General features: G+C 46.1%; 1 protein-coding gene and 1 long non-coding RNA gene across 12 annotated transcripts in view; one reads left to right on the plus strand and one right to left on the minus strand.

Annotated features, from left to right (window-relative positions):
* The first annotated feature begins 907 nt into the window (after positions 1 to 907).
* Positions 908 to 2,546, plus strand: CAVIN3 (caveolae associated protein 3). Its single transcript, XM_077866700.1, has 2 exons — positions 908 to 1,414; positions 1,915 to 2,546. Exons 1-2 carry the CDS (start codon positions 1,031 to 1,033, stop codon positions 2,320 to 2,322), a joined length of 792 nt encoding a protein of 263 aa, XP_077722826.1. The 5' UTR covers positions 908 to 1,030; the 3' UTR covers positions 2,323 to 2,546.
* Positions 2,547 to 3,065: 519 nt separating this feature from the next.
* LOC144294769 (uncharacterized) overlaps positions 3,066 to 12,722 on the minus strand; it is a 46,838-nt gene continuing 37,181 nt past the window's right edge. For 10 of the 11 annotated variants that reach the window (XR_013362127.1, XR_013362132.1, XR_013362123.1 and 7 more), the window contains 3 exons: positions 10,202 to 10,311; positions 8,560 to 8,676; positions 3,066 to 4,416 (listed from right to left, as the gene is read on the minus strand). This is a non-coding gene — a long non-coding RNA (uncharacterized LOC144294769). The remainder of the gene's footprint in view (positions 4,417 to 8,559; positions 8,677 to 10,201; positions 10,312 to 12,722) is intronic. The other variant, XR_013362130.1, reaches the window with a different exon arrangement.

Here is a 12,722-nt window from a genome sequence, read left to right on the forward strand (position 1 = left end):
GTTTTCCAAACTGATGACATTACAAATTCATGATCCACAGTAACCGGACCCTCCATGTGCACTCCTTCCCCCTCTACAGCAGCAATTTCAAATCTTTCTCACTCGTTGCAGTTTTTCTCAGCTATTTCTAGAAAAAAAAAAAAAAATCAGGCAGGAGCCACAGCCAACCTCTGTGGAAACAAAGACATACCAGCACTTACAATAACTCTTTCAAGGGTTTCAAAGGAAGAGGTGTTTTGCCGGCCCTCCAGGCTTAAAGTCTAAGAGCTAGGTGTAGCTGGGCTTTACCCCTGAAGCATAAAGAAAAGGTGAGAGAACTAGAAGAAAGAAAACAGGGTAATGCTACCCAACAGTAAGAACTGGAGAGGCAGTAATAGTAGGAGGCCTGTGGCTAAACTCTGGCGATGACTATTAGGAAAATACCAGGGATGCCCCGCCTGCCGCCTGCAAGTGCGCACTGAGCAGTCTGTGTGGTCAGCAAGCGAGGCCTTAGGCCTCAACAGCCTTGGGTCCGTGAGCGGCGCATCCCAGAGCCTCTCTGCCTACCCACCGCCAGCCCCGGCGCGCAAGTACAGCCCTCGGAGGCGTGGGAGGCCGAAGGCCGTGGCTCTGGAAGCCCTTCGGGTTACCCTTGGGCCGCACTTACATAGTTTCTCTGCCCACTCCATGTGCACGACAGAATTTTCCATGGCTCACCCTTTGCGGTGGTGGGAGTACGTTCAGAAAGAGGCACACCAGGGAACTGGAGCGGAGGGAGGGGAACTCAAACCTCCAGGGAGAGAGTTTAGGGAAGGGGGCGGGTACAAGGCCGGCCTGCTTCCCCGCGGAGGCCCCCAGGGCGGAGCGGCACAGGGGGGAGCGCTGCCCAAGGACCCCCCCCCCCCCCCCGCCCTCTTTCCCGCCTCCGGGAGGGCCGCTCCGCCTGCCTGAGTCACGGCTGGAGCCGGGGAGGAGCCGGGAAGGGAGGCCCCGGCCCAGAGCGCAGCCAGCGGCCGCAGGGGCAGCAAGCAGGGCAGGGCGGTCGGGGCTCATGGGCGAGAGCGCTCTGCAGCCGGGGCCTGGGCCCGCCGCGCCCGCGGGGGGCCCGGTGCACGCCGTGACGGTGGTGACGCTGCTGGAGAAGCTGGCCACCATGCTGGAGGCCCTGCGGGAACGGCAGGGGGGCCTGGCCCGGAGGCAGGGCGGCCTGGCGGGCTCGGTGCGCCGCATCCAGAGCGGCCTGGGCGCGCTGAGCCGCAGCCACGACACGACGAGCGACGCGCTGGCGCAGCTGCTGGCCAAGGCGGAGCGCGTGGGCTCGCACGCGGATGCCGCCCAGGAGCGCGCCGTGCGCCGCGCCGCCCAGGTGCAGCGGCTGGAGGCCAACCACGGGCTGCTGGTGGCGCGCGGGAAGCTCCACGTTCTGCTCTTCAAGGTCAGTGACTTCCGGCCCCCCGCCCCCCCCCGCCCCCCCGCCTCCCCCGGCCCGCGCCCGCCTGCCGCACCCGCATTCCTGGCCCCTCCCGGAGGCGCGGACTGCGCAGCCGCACCCGCTTCCCGCCGCGCCCGGCCCTCGCCCCTCGCCCCTCGCCCCTCGGCCCTCGCCCGGCTCGAGCTCAGGCCACGTCCGCCGAATCTGCTCCAAGTCCCAGCCCGTCCCCGAATGGGAGTGACGGCGGCAGAGGCGCCCCGCGCGGCTGTACCCTGCCTCCGATCCTTGCCCCTGCGACCTCCGCCCTGCCTGAGCAGGCCCCACCTGCTTTGCCAGCTTCTGCAGCCCGCCCGCCCGGTAGCCCTCCCCGCCCCCGACTTTCCCGCGGAGGCCGGGGGTGGGGGGGGGTGGGGGGGGCGGGGCCCCGGTGTCGTGGGTGGGGGTCGGGCCGCCCGCCGCGGGGCGGGGGCTGCCGGCGTCAGAGCTGCGTCCATCACTTGCAGGACGAGGCTGAAATCCCAGCCAGCGCCTTCCACAAGGGGCCCGAGCCCCTGGGCGCCGCGGACCGGCCGGAGCCCGCCCCAGAGCAGCCGGAGGCCGCGGCCGGGGAGAGCTCAGACGAGGAGCCGGTGGAGTCCCGGGCCCGGCGGCTGCGGCGCACCGGGTTGCAGAAGGTACAGAGCCTGCGAAGGGCCTTGTCCGGCCGCAAAGGCCCGGCCTCGCCGACACCCACGCCGGTCAAGCCGCCCCGCCTTGGGCCCGGCCGGAGCGCTGACGGGCCGCCCGCGGAAGCCGGGCCTGCGCTGGAGCCCAAGCCGGAGTCAGAACCGCCACAGGACACCGAGGAAGATCCTGGGAGACCTGGGGCTGCCGAAGAAGCCGCCGTGCTTCAAATAGAGAGTGCGGCCTGATGGCTGGTGCTGTCCGCCTCTCCTGTGCCTGTCTATGCCTAATCCCAAAAGAAATCTCCCTCTCAGAATGCAGCATTCACGCCCAAATAAGGAGTCAATCCTGCATCCACAGCCCAACTCTGGCCTGCCTTTCCCAGTTCCTTCAGGCCGGCCTGTGTCCTCTGAAAGAGGAGCACCACTCACACCTGCTTGCAGTCACCGTCAATAAAAGTAATGTCACCTAATCCAGACTCCATGTGAAGGGGGCGGGAGGAAAAGGCTCCCCGGGCATAAGATAAATGTTGGAGCCTGCAGTGTGGCTCAATTTCGAAAAGATTATTGCGTCATTTCTCAGGTTCCCAATGAATCTTGGTCTCTGGTTAGTGGTACATAGAAATCACCTGTTGGCCTCTTGCTTCTTGAGTTCTAGTGGAGAAGCATCCACTATAGTCTCTTGCCGTAGGTGCTCAATAAATGTCAACAAGTGATTTTCCTCTTAGTTGCTCTTTCCTCTTACACCTCTTAAAAGTTGGATTTTCTTTTGTTCTCAGCCCTCTTCTCATTCTGGATATTCTGTGAAAATTTATTCCAGGTATTTACCACCAATCACACACACCCTAAAATCACTGTACTGAGCTGCAGTTGAAATGTACTTCAACTCAATCTGTCCGAAGCAAGCAATCTACCTTTTAATTAAGTCCAATTTCAATTTTACAGATATTTATTGAGCACTTACGGTATATCATTAAAAATTGCTCCTCCTCTTGTTTTGTTTTGTTTTGTTTTGTTTACCAAGGAATGGCACCATCATTCGCACAGAAACCTGGAAGTCCTCCTTGGCTGCTCCCTGTCTTTCTCTCTCCCCCACTCCCACTCAGAAACAGTTATCCTATTGCTTTGACCTCTGCAATCTGACTACTTTTTAAAGACCCATGACCACTGCTCTACTTTAGGCCTTATCTTTCACTTCCCTGTTGTTTGAACTGCCGATCTGATTCCATCATCCTCCTGATTCAGGCCTGTCCATCACCTTTGGAATAAAGTCTGAGTTCTTGATTATTCTTTCAACATCTTTATAACATTTCTTGATCTGGTTCCTGCCTATTTTTGTAGCCTCGCTGCTTGCACCACTTCCCGTCATTCTATTGAATTACACTGAGCTATGTGCTGTCCTTCTAATCTCTACTCTCCTGCAAAACTCAGCAAGGGACCCCTGTTTCAGGGCCAGCTGCTTCTCTTCCTTGCTCCCAAAGTACCACCTGTACACCTGTGTACTAACTGTGCTGATTGTGATTGTTTGTAGTTACTCTCCCCACCCAGTTCCACTAGACGGTGGCTCTTCTGCTGTAGGGATTATTCTTTTAATTTCTGTATTTCCCATACCACATACCGTGCCTGGCCCACAGTAGGCCCTCATGAAGCAAGAGCATCACAGAAGAAGTGAGAAGTGTGAGGGAATTCACTAGGGCTGGGAGCATGGTCGTCAGCCCATTCATCCAGTTATTGTCATACAAAAACATTTTTGAGTACCTAATGTATTCCAGGCTCTATCTGAACTCTTGTGAACACCAAAATGACAATCCTGAAGCCTTCAAGGACTTCAGAGTTTAGGGAGATTCAAACATGAATGATGTAAGTGTAGTGATTGTTATACATATGTTATTTTCAGAGGAAAGACAGAAGGGACACAACCTAACCTGAAGGAGAAGTGGGGGATATTTAAGGCAGTGTTCTTGGGAAAGGTAAATAGTGAGATGGAAAACAGGAATGGTGAGAGGCAGGAGAGTTCAGTAGTTCTAGTTTGATTTCTCTGTTCATCTATTACATGGGATAATGATAGCCCCTATTAATTGGGCAGTTGTGATGATTAAGTTACATAAATGTCTAGCACAGCGCCTGGACCAGAGTTTGTTTCAAGGGTATAATTCATTTCATCCAATTATTCAACAAATATTTACTGAATTTAGGGACGCCTGGGTGGTTCAGCGGTTGAGCGTCTGCCTTCGGCTCAGGGCATGATCCTGGAGTCCCAGGATCGAGTCCTGCGTTGGGTTTCCTGCGAGCAGCCTGCTTCTCCTTCTGCCTGTGGCTCCGCCTCTCTGTGTCGCTCATGAACTAAAAAAAAAAAAAAAAAAAAAAAAAAAAAAAAATTTATTGAACTTGGTGTTTTTGCCAGGCACTGTTTTAAGAGCTGCGGAGGTGATCCCTGGGTGGCTCAGCGCTCTGGCGCCTGCCTTCTGCCTGGGGTGTGGTTCTGGAGTCCTGGGATTGAGTCCCACATCGGGCTTCCTGCATGGAGCCTGCTTATGTCTTTGCCTCTCTCTCTCTCTGTCTCTCATGAATAAATAAAATCTTAAAAAAAAAAAAAAAGAGCTGGGGATACAGTGGCACATAAGGAAGACAAGATCCCTGCCTTTGTGGATTATGTAGGGGAAGACCAGGAATAAATAAGTATACTTATGAGACAGATAAAAACAAGCAAACATATGAACTAGAAGGGCTTTCTGGTAATGGGCTCTGAAGGAAAGAAAGGAGTAAGGATACAGATGGTGGTGGGGCAGGGGAGTACTTTAGATGAGGGGATTTAAAATGGGAGCAGATAGGTCATGATCTTGGGGTCCTGGGATCCACCCAGTGTAGGGCTCTGCACTCAGCCAGGAGTCCATTTCTCCCTCTCCCTCTGGTCTTCCCCCCGCCCCCTGCTTATATGCTCTCTCTCTCTCTCTCTCTCTCAAATAGATGAATAAAAATGTTTAAAAAAAAAAAAAAAGAAAATGGGAGAATTCCATAGTTGACTTAATTTTTTTTAATTAAAAAAAATTTTTTTTAATGGATTCAACTAGAAGAATCTAAGCCCCCACTGTCCATGATTGGCAGGAATTCTATTATCAATCACTTTAGGGCAGCCCTGGTGGCTCAGCAGTTTAGCACCACCTTCGGTCCAGGGCGTGATCCTGGAGACCCAGGATCGAGTCCCACGTCAGGCTCCCGGCATGGAGCCTGCTCCTCCCTCTGCCTGTGTCTCTGCTTCTCTCTCTCTCTCTCTGTATGTCTCTCATGAATAAATAAAATCTTTAAAAAAATCACTTTAGGGCTCCTCTCCTTCCTTAGATCATACAGTTATACCAGGAAGTTCATACCAGCTCCTTGTCTCTCAGACCTTCAATGTCTCTGCTGCTATGGCTTCTTATGTCCACAAGATGCCACTGTTGGGGTACTGGTGTCCTGGCTGACGCCTCAAGCCAGAGGTTTCCTTGTTCAGCTCTGTGCCCAGGGGTCCTTCCCTGGAGGCTGGCTCTGTTGTAGCTCTGTTTCTCCTGGAGAAATTCAGGGCTTATCCCTTTAGGCTTCTAAGCCTTAGTATGTAGCCTGTATCAGTTACCTGGCAGCGACTCCTTTCAAGGTTTTGCTGTCAAAGAGGGGCTGGTCTGAGCAGGCTGAGTTCTCTATCCTGAAGGTAAAACAAGTTCTTGTTCTTTTTCCAAATCCTTGGAAATATACACAGTTCCAATTTCCTTTCAACTCATAGACAAAATTAAGAACCCAACTGCACATTTCTTACATAAAGTGTCTTGATAACTCACTGGGTAGCACGTGAAGGCTCAGAGCCTAGACTCTGACCTGTAGGAACCTAAAGTCTTGGCTAACTTGGGGGTGAGTGTTACTTTTTATTCCTTCTTGATGCTTCTACAGGAAAAATAATAAACATCAAGTTAAAACTAGCTTAATTGCTTAATAGTTCTCTTTGTTACATACGTGCTCAATCATACCACTATTGCTATTATTATTAATGTTATAAACTAAAAGTAGTGGAGACTGGCTCCCTGCAGGAAGCCCGATGCAGGACTCAATCCCAGGACCTGGGATCACGTACTGATCTGAAGGCAGAGGTTCATCCACTGAGCCACTCAGGGTTCCTGGAAACTCACTTTAGAAGGTGGTTGTGGTGGTCCAAGCAAGTGGCTAGAGGGTGCAAGAAGTACAAACGAGGGTACAGAGTGGACAGATTCAAGGCCCCCAAGGTTTACAGAATCATACTCAATGATGGATTGAAAGCTTTAAAAAAAAAAAAAAAAAAAAGGATTGGAAGCTTTCCCTTAAGATCAAGAACAAGACAAAGATGCCTGCTTTCACCACTTCTGTTTCGCAATGAACTGGAAGTTTTAGCTACCCCCATACTAAATACTAATTTGGGGACTGTTGCTTATTATGAATGGAGGCCTAGATAATATGGAGACTCTTGGTTACCAAGCAAATGCACTGTTGACCACCCATGGTCTTAGGACTCTAAAATGTACTGTGTGAGGAGGTTTTGGTTTTTTGTTCTTTTGAGAATGTTGACTGAGTCCATCTTGTGGTGTCATTGGGACATATCTGCTGGGGGGGTCTATCTCACGCTGTGTCTCTCCTCATTTTCTCTTATTTCTCTGTTTCTCTATCTGTCTCCATCCTCTGTCTCGCTTTCCCTCTGTCTCTCTCTCTCACACAGACACACACATACAGTCACACTCTCACACACTGCACAGAGTCAACAAGTCACCTCCCAAGCCTGTTGCACTCATACTCACTCCTTGCACAGAGAGTACACTGACTTCCTAGGAGTGTAGTAACATGGACCTATTTTCTCACCTGGGAAAAAAGCTGCCTATCTCACACACTCCCAAGCCTCAGGAACATGGAATCTGGGTGACTCTCCAGACTGAGGACAGCAAGGTTGCCCCATATGCCTTACTATATATAGTTTTTCCTAAGCAAGACACTGATTCCAGAATACATACCAGTTTCAGTACTTTCTGAGATGGACTCTAGTTACATAAAAGAGGATAATATGGAGGTCAGTTCATGTGTGTACTTTGTCATTGGTTCCTCTGGTAAGTATTGAACACCAAATGAGCAACAATAGTAGTGTCAAAGGCCCCCAAAGAAAGCACAGATTGCACCCATGGAGAAAGCATGAGCTTTTCCTGGGGAGATAGATATCTCTAGTTGATTGAAGCAGCAATTCCAAATTCAGAATTCAAGGCAGAAAAGTGCTTCTGAGTAATGTCCCCTACTGCACAGTTAACATCCTCCCCTTCCAACACTTCACCAAAATGGTCCTTAACCGATAAAAATACACTGTTCATTACCTTACATGTATTCACTTCAAAAAGAGGAAAACCAAGAGAGCAGAATTTCTAATTCAGGGAAAATGGGACAGGCTTATCATAGAAGTAGGTGGAGAGTCATTCACTGAGTTTTGGTGGACAAAATCTGGCACCACAGCCTTGGCAACATCTAGGAGGACACAGAATAAGTATCACTGCCTGAGTGGTGGTTCTCAGATATTAGTGAGATCAATGTATATATGAATCTAGAGGAAGACTGGATGGTAATTACTGGATAATAAGCATAAAATGAGCTATTGCTAGGCTATCCTCATTGGTGGATGAGGAGAAACCTTGGCTCAGGCCAAGGTCCCAGGTCCTGGATTCCATCTCCTCTTTGGGCACCCTACTCCGCGGGGTTGTGTTTCTCCCCTTTACTCTGCCCTTCTCCCTTGCGTATGCTCTCTCTTGCTGTATCTCTGTCTCAAATAAATAAATAAAACTTTTTTAAAAAGGCAAAAAAAAAAAAAAGTAGTGGAGACTGACACAAAGTACCAACTTGTCTTCTAGCATATGTAGCATTTAGATGGCCGCTTTAAACAGGATGGAGGCACACTGGTGGGTTACCAAAATTCAGAGTTTGGTTCTCAGTTCTTCAGACCAGAAGCACACATTTATTATGCGTCCCAGCATGATTTGGCTAAGAGAGGCAATAACTGACCACAGAAGTGCTAGATTCATTAATTTCCCTGATAAATCCAAATGCTAAATGAATTTAATTTTAATTTAATTTAGCTAGCTAGTCAGAACATTTTCCATTCTGCAACATGGGTAACCAAAGTAAGATCTTAAAGTGTAAGAAAATAGAATGGTGGAAATGGGATGAAGATAATTGACATGATTATCCAGGTAACTGCGATGACCATTTTCTGTTGTGGCATTCCTCCTACATGGGTAAAAATATATACATTCCTGGTAGGAAATTTCTTTCCCTGTTAAGTACAGGAGACCCTTTTGACTTTTCTTTATTGAGAATTGGATCACATAACTTCAGCATTGAAGGGAACCAAAAGCCATCCAATCCCTCTGCATTTCCAACACAACATCCACTACCATCTCTATCCTTAGTTGGCCTGTGCTTGAAAAAGCCGGATGACAAGGAACTCACTACCTCTCAGGCATCTCTATTTTTGGGCAACTTTGATTGATAGGAGACTTCTTTATACTAAGATCAAAATCTGTCTTTATGGTTTCTCCTATGTGGTGGTTGGCTTCCCTTCAGCAACATCTGTAAAACAAAATTTATTTTTATGATGTGTATATCCTTGGAGTCCAGCTCCAGCAGGACATACAAGACAGGCCCATCTAAAATTTCTTCCATAATATCTTCCTCAGGCCAAACATTGCTGGTTTATTCAGTCATTCCTTGGGATCTGTTATCAAATTTTGGCCATTCTTTTTTTTTTTTTTTTTTAAAGATTTTACTCATTTATTCATAAGAGACAGAGAGAGAGAGAGAGAGAGAGAGAGAGAGGCAGAGACACAGGCAGAGGGAAAAGCAGGTTCCATGCAGTTAGCCCTATGTGGAACTTGATCCCGGGGCTCCAGAATCATGCCCTAGGGCAGACGCTTTAACCAGCATCCCAAATCTTGGCCATTCTTTTGTGTATTGTTTTAGTTTACTCATATCCATTTTGAATAGGGATGTGTCAAGGTACATGGAAAGAAACATGGCTTTCATAGTCAAAGACATCCAAGCTTCATTGCTGGTGAATGATAATTTCCTTTTTCCAGCTGTCTTAGAAGAATTAAATAAGATTTTGAATTTATTTATTCATTCATTCATTTTCTCTTTCTTGTGCTACATAATGAAGATGGATGGTATATTACATGGATAGAGATGTAATAGGACTGTAATAGAACCATCATAGAACTTATATTAAAATGACAGTAATAATAAAGTTTTAAATAAATGCTATGCTGAGAGAAATATAAGGTGCTATGGGAGCATACAAATAGGGCTTCTAACACAGCAGGGGTGGTAGTAATTATAGGGGAGGTTTCCTGAGGAGAAATGATCTTCCCTCCAAACTAATTTCTATTTATTTATTTTTTAAAATTTTTACTTATTTATTTGAGAGAGAGAGGGAAGAGAGGGGTGGGGGGGGGTGTGGATGGAGAGAAAGAATATCAAACAGATTTCCAGCTCAGTGCAGAACCCAGTGCAGGGCTTTATCTCACAGTCCCAAGATCATGACCTGAGCCAAAATCAAGAGTCAGTCCATTAACCAACTGAGCCACCCCAGTGCCTGCTGATTTCTATTTATTATTTATGTTGTTGTAGTATCTCTCTTTTTTCTTAAAATTTTATTTATTTGAGAGAGCTAGAGAGAGAAAGATAAAAGAGAGAGAGAGCAAGCAGGGAGGGGCAGAGAGAAAGAATCTGAAGCAGATTCTGCATTGAACACAGAGCTTGACGTGGGGCTCAGTCCCATGACCGCAAGATCATTACATGAGCTGAAACCAAGAGTTGGACACTTAACCGACTGAGCCACCCAGAAGCCCCGTATTATTTATTTTTATGTAAGTTTCTCAAGATACTTTTTAGAAGGACATGAGATATAGTAAAAAAAAATAAAAAAGTATATTCATCTGAGTATCTTATTGAAACGCTAAATCCAACATATGCCAAACTGTGTGCATCTTTTCTCAAAAGTCAAGATTCTCTTCTATATTTACCTTAGAAAGTGTTACAACTAAAGATCTGTCTCTTTGCCCCCACACCATCCCAATCCCTACATCCAATGACTTACCAAATCCTGTAGATTCTTTATAAAGAATTCTTGTGAATTTTTCTCTCATAAATAACCAATAAGTTTGGGCCACTATGAAGACTTAAGAGACTGTCCACTGGAAGGCAGAGCTGAGAAATGGAGAGACATTGAGTATCACACTTTGCTTTTGGCCAAAATGGAGTTAATAACACTGCCTACTTTGTTATGGGATCAAGGAACCCACTATAGCAAAAGAGGTGCCGGCACACAGGATACACTGGTCCCATTGCTCACTTCACCATCCCAAAGCCACCAACCTGACAGAATGTTGGGATGACATTTTTCTTTCTTAATAACAGCTTTATTGAGATATAACACATGTACCATAAAATTCACCTTTTTAAAGTATACAATTCAATGATTTTTGTCTATTCACAAAATTGTGCAAGCATCAATACTCTTAATCCTAGAACATTTTCATCACTTTCAAAAGAAACCCAGTACCCCATTCCTGCCTCCCTCAAGGCTGACAATCACTAATGTACTTCATGGTTCTACAGATTTGTCTATTCTGGACATTTCATATAAAGTGAATGATACAATATACGCCCTTTTGTGATGGGCATCTTTCACTTAGCACACTATTGTCAAGGTTCATCCACACTATGCAGCGTATCAGAACTACATTCCTTTTTACTGCTTAGTAACATTCTATTACATGGCTATATACCAAAAAAACAAACCAAAGCAGAACCAAAAAACCCCACTACCTACTTTGTAGGTTTGTTGTGAATTAAATGAGTGGATATGTGTAAAGTGCTCAGGATGGTGCCAGGCCCATGAGAGCTTACCGGTCATGGTGGTTTTGTTATGATCACACTTGATCCTTAAATTCAGTCAGGCAGGAATCCAGCACTTCCACAAACATTTTCATTTATGTGAGCTAATAAACATACTTTTTGTTTAGCCCCAGCTTTAGCTTTTTAGTGTGTATATTTGATTTTCTCCTGAAAATATATAAATCTTAATAGACATAGTCCCATTGACACTGTAACCAACACAGAAGGCAAGGGCAACATCTTATTTCTCTTCGTAACCCCAGCATCTAGCACAGCACCTGGCATGGAGTAGGCATTAGCTGAATACTTGGAAAATAGGCAAATTTATTCCAGGAGGTGCTGGGAACACAAGGATAAACAAGAACCTGCCTGAAGGAGTTGGCTTTTGGAGGGAGCCCTGTTAATTGTTTTTGGAGCTCTGTTGTTTCCTCTCAGGGCCCATTAAAGCACAGTAGAGACAATGGCTGGGGCCCACAATCCTTTCTGGGTCATAAGAGTATTTAAAAATTTTTTTTAATCAGAAGAAAAAAATGAACTTTTAGGTAAAAAAATGAAATGTTTTAATATTATATTGGCCTTTATACCAATGCAATCATAAAATATTATATATATGTGTGTATGTATTTGTATTATTATTATTATTATTATTATTTATTATTATTATTTTTTAATGGGTGAAGGAGTCCATGAAGGCAAAAGTGCCTAGAGTCCATGGAAGCCGCAATGCAGTCTTGCTTCTTTTGTCTGTTCTTTGTCTTCTTTCTCCTTAGAGTTCTTTTTCCCTTCACACTCATTCTCACATACTCAGTCCTTTAGTTTGATTTTAATTTTCTCTTTGATCTGACACATTATTTCTATATGTTCTTTGGCTATTATTTATAATTAATGTCAAATATTTTTTATTAAAAATACTCTAGGCCCACTTTATGTCCTTATTTATTTTTAAAAAATATTTTATTTTATTATTTTTTAAAAGATTATTTGAGAGAGAGAGAGCACATGAGAAGAGGGGGACGGGCTGAGGGAGAGGAAGAAAATCTCAAAGAGACTCCATGCTGAGCCAGGGCCCAGCTTGGGGTTCAATCTCATGACCCTGAGATCACGACCTGAGCCGAAACCAAGAGTTGAATCTTTAGCCAAATGAGCCACCCAGGTGCCTCTATTATTTATTTATTTATTTTTAAATTTTTATTTAAATCCTATTAGTTAACATGCAGTGCAATATTGGTTTTAAGAGTAGAATACAGGGATCCCTGGGTGGCGCAGCGGTTTGGCGCCTGCCTTTGGCCCAGGGCGCGATCCTGGAGACCTGGGATCGAATCCCACATCGGGTTCCCGGTGCATGGAGCCTGCTTCTCCCTCTGCCTGTGTCTCTGCCTCTCTCTCTCTCTGTAACTATCATAAATAAATAAAAATTAAAAAAAAAAAAGAGTAGAATACAGTGACTCATCATTTACATATAACACCCAGTGCTCATCACAAGCACCCTCCTTAATACCCATTCCTCATCTAGCCCATCCCCCATCTATCTCCCTCTATCAACCCTCAGTTTGTTCTCTATTATTAAGAGTCCTTTTTGGTTTGTTTACCTCTGTCTAAAAGATTTTATTTTTAACTAATCTCTACACTCAGTATGGGGCTCAAACTCACAACCCCAAGACCAAGAGTTGCATGCTCTACTGACAGAGCCAGCCAGACACCCCATGACCTTTTTTTTTTTT

Source organism: Canis aureus, chromosome 23 (genome assembly GCF_053574225.1).
Source record: "Canis aureus isolate CA01 chromosome 23, VMU_Caureus_v.1.0, whole genome shotgun sequence".
In the NCBI taxonomy this organism is placed as follows: Eukaryota; Metazoa; Chordata; class Mammalia; order Carnivora; family Canidae; genus Canis; species Canis aureus.

Bases quoted from the DNA above. Each gene is read 5' to 3' on its own strand.
- CAVIN3 (XM_077866700.1), top strand. From the start codon at position 1,031: ATGGGCGAGAGCGCTCTGCAGCCGGGGCCTGGGCCCGCCGCGCCCGCG. The intron at 1,415-1,914 runs GTCAGTGACTTC...CATCACTTGCAG, and splicing joins TCCACGTTCTGCTCTTCAAG to GACGAGGCTGAAATCCCAGC.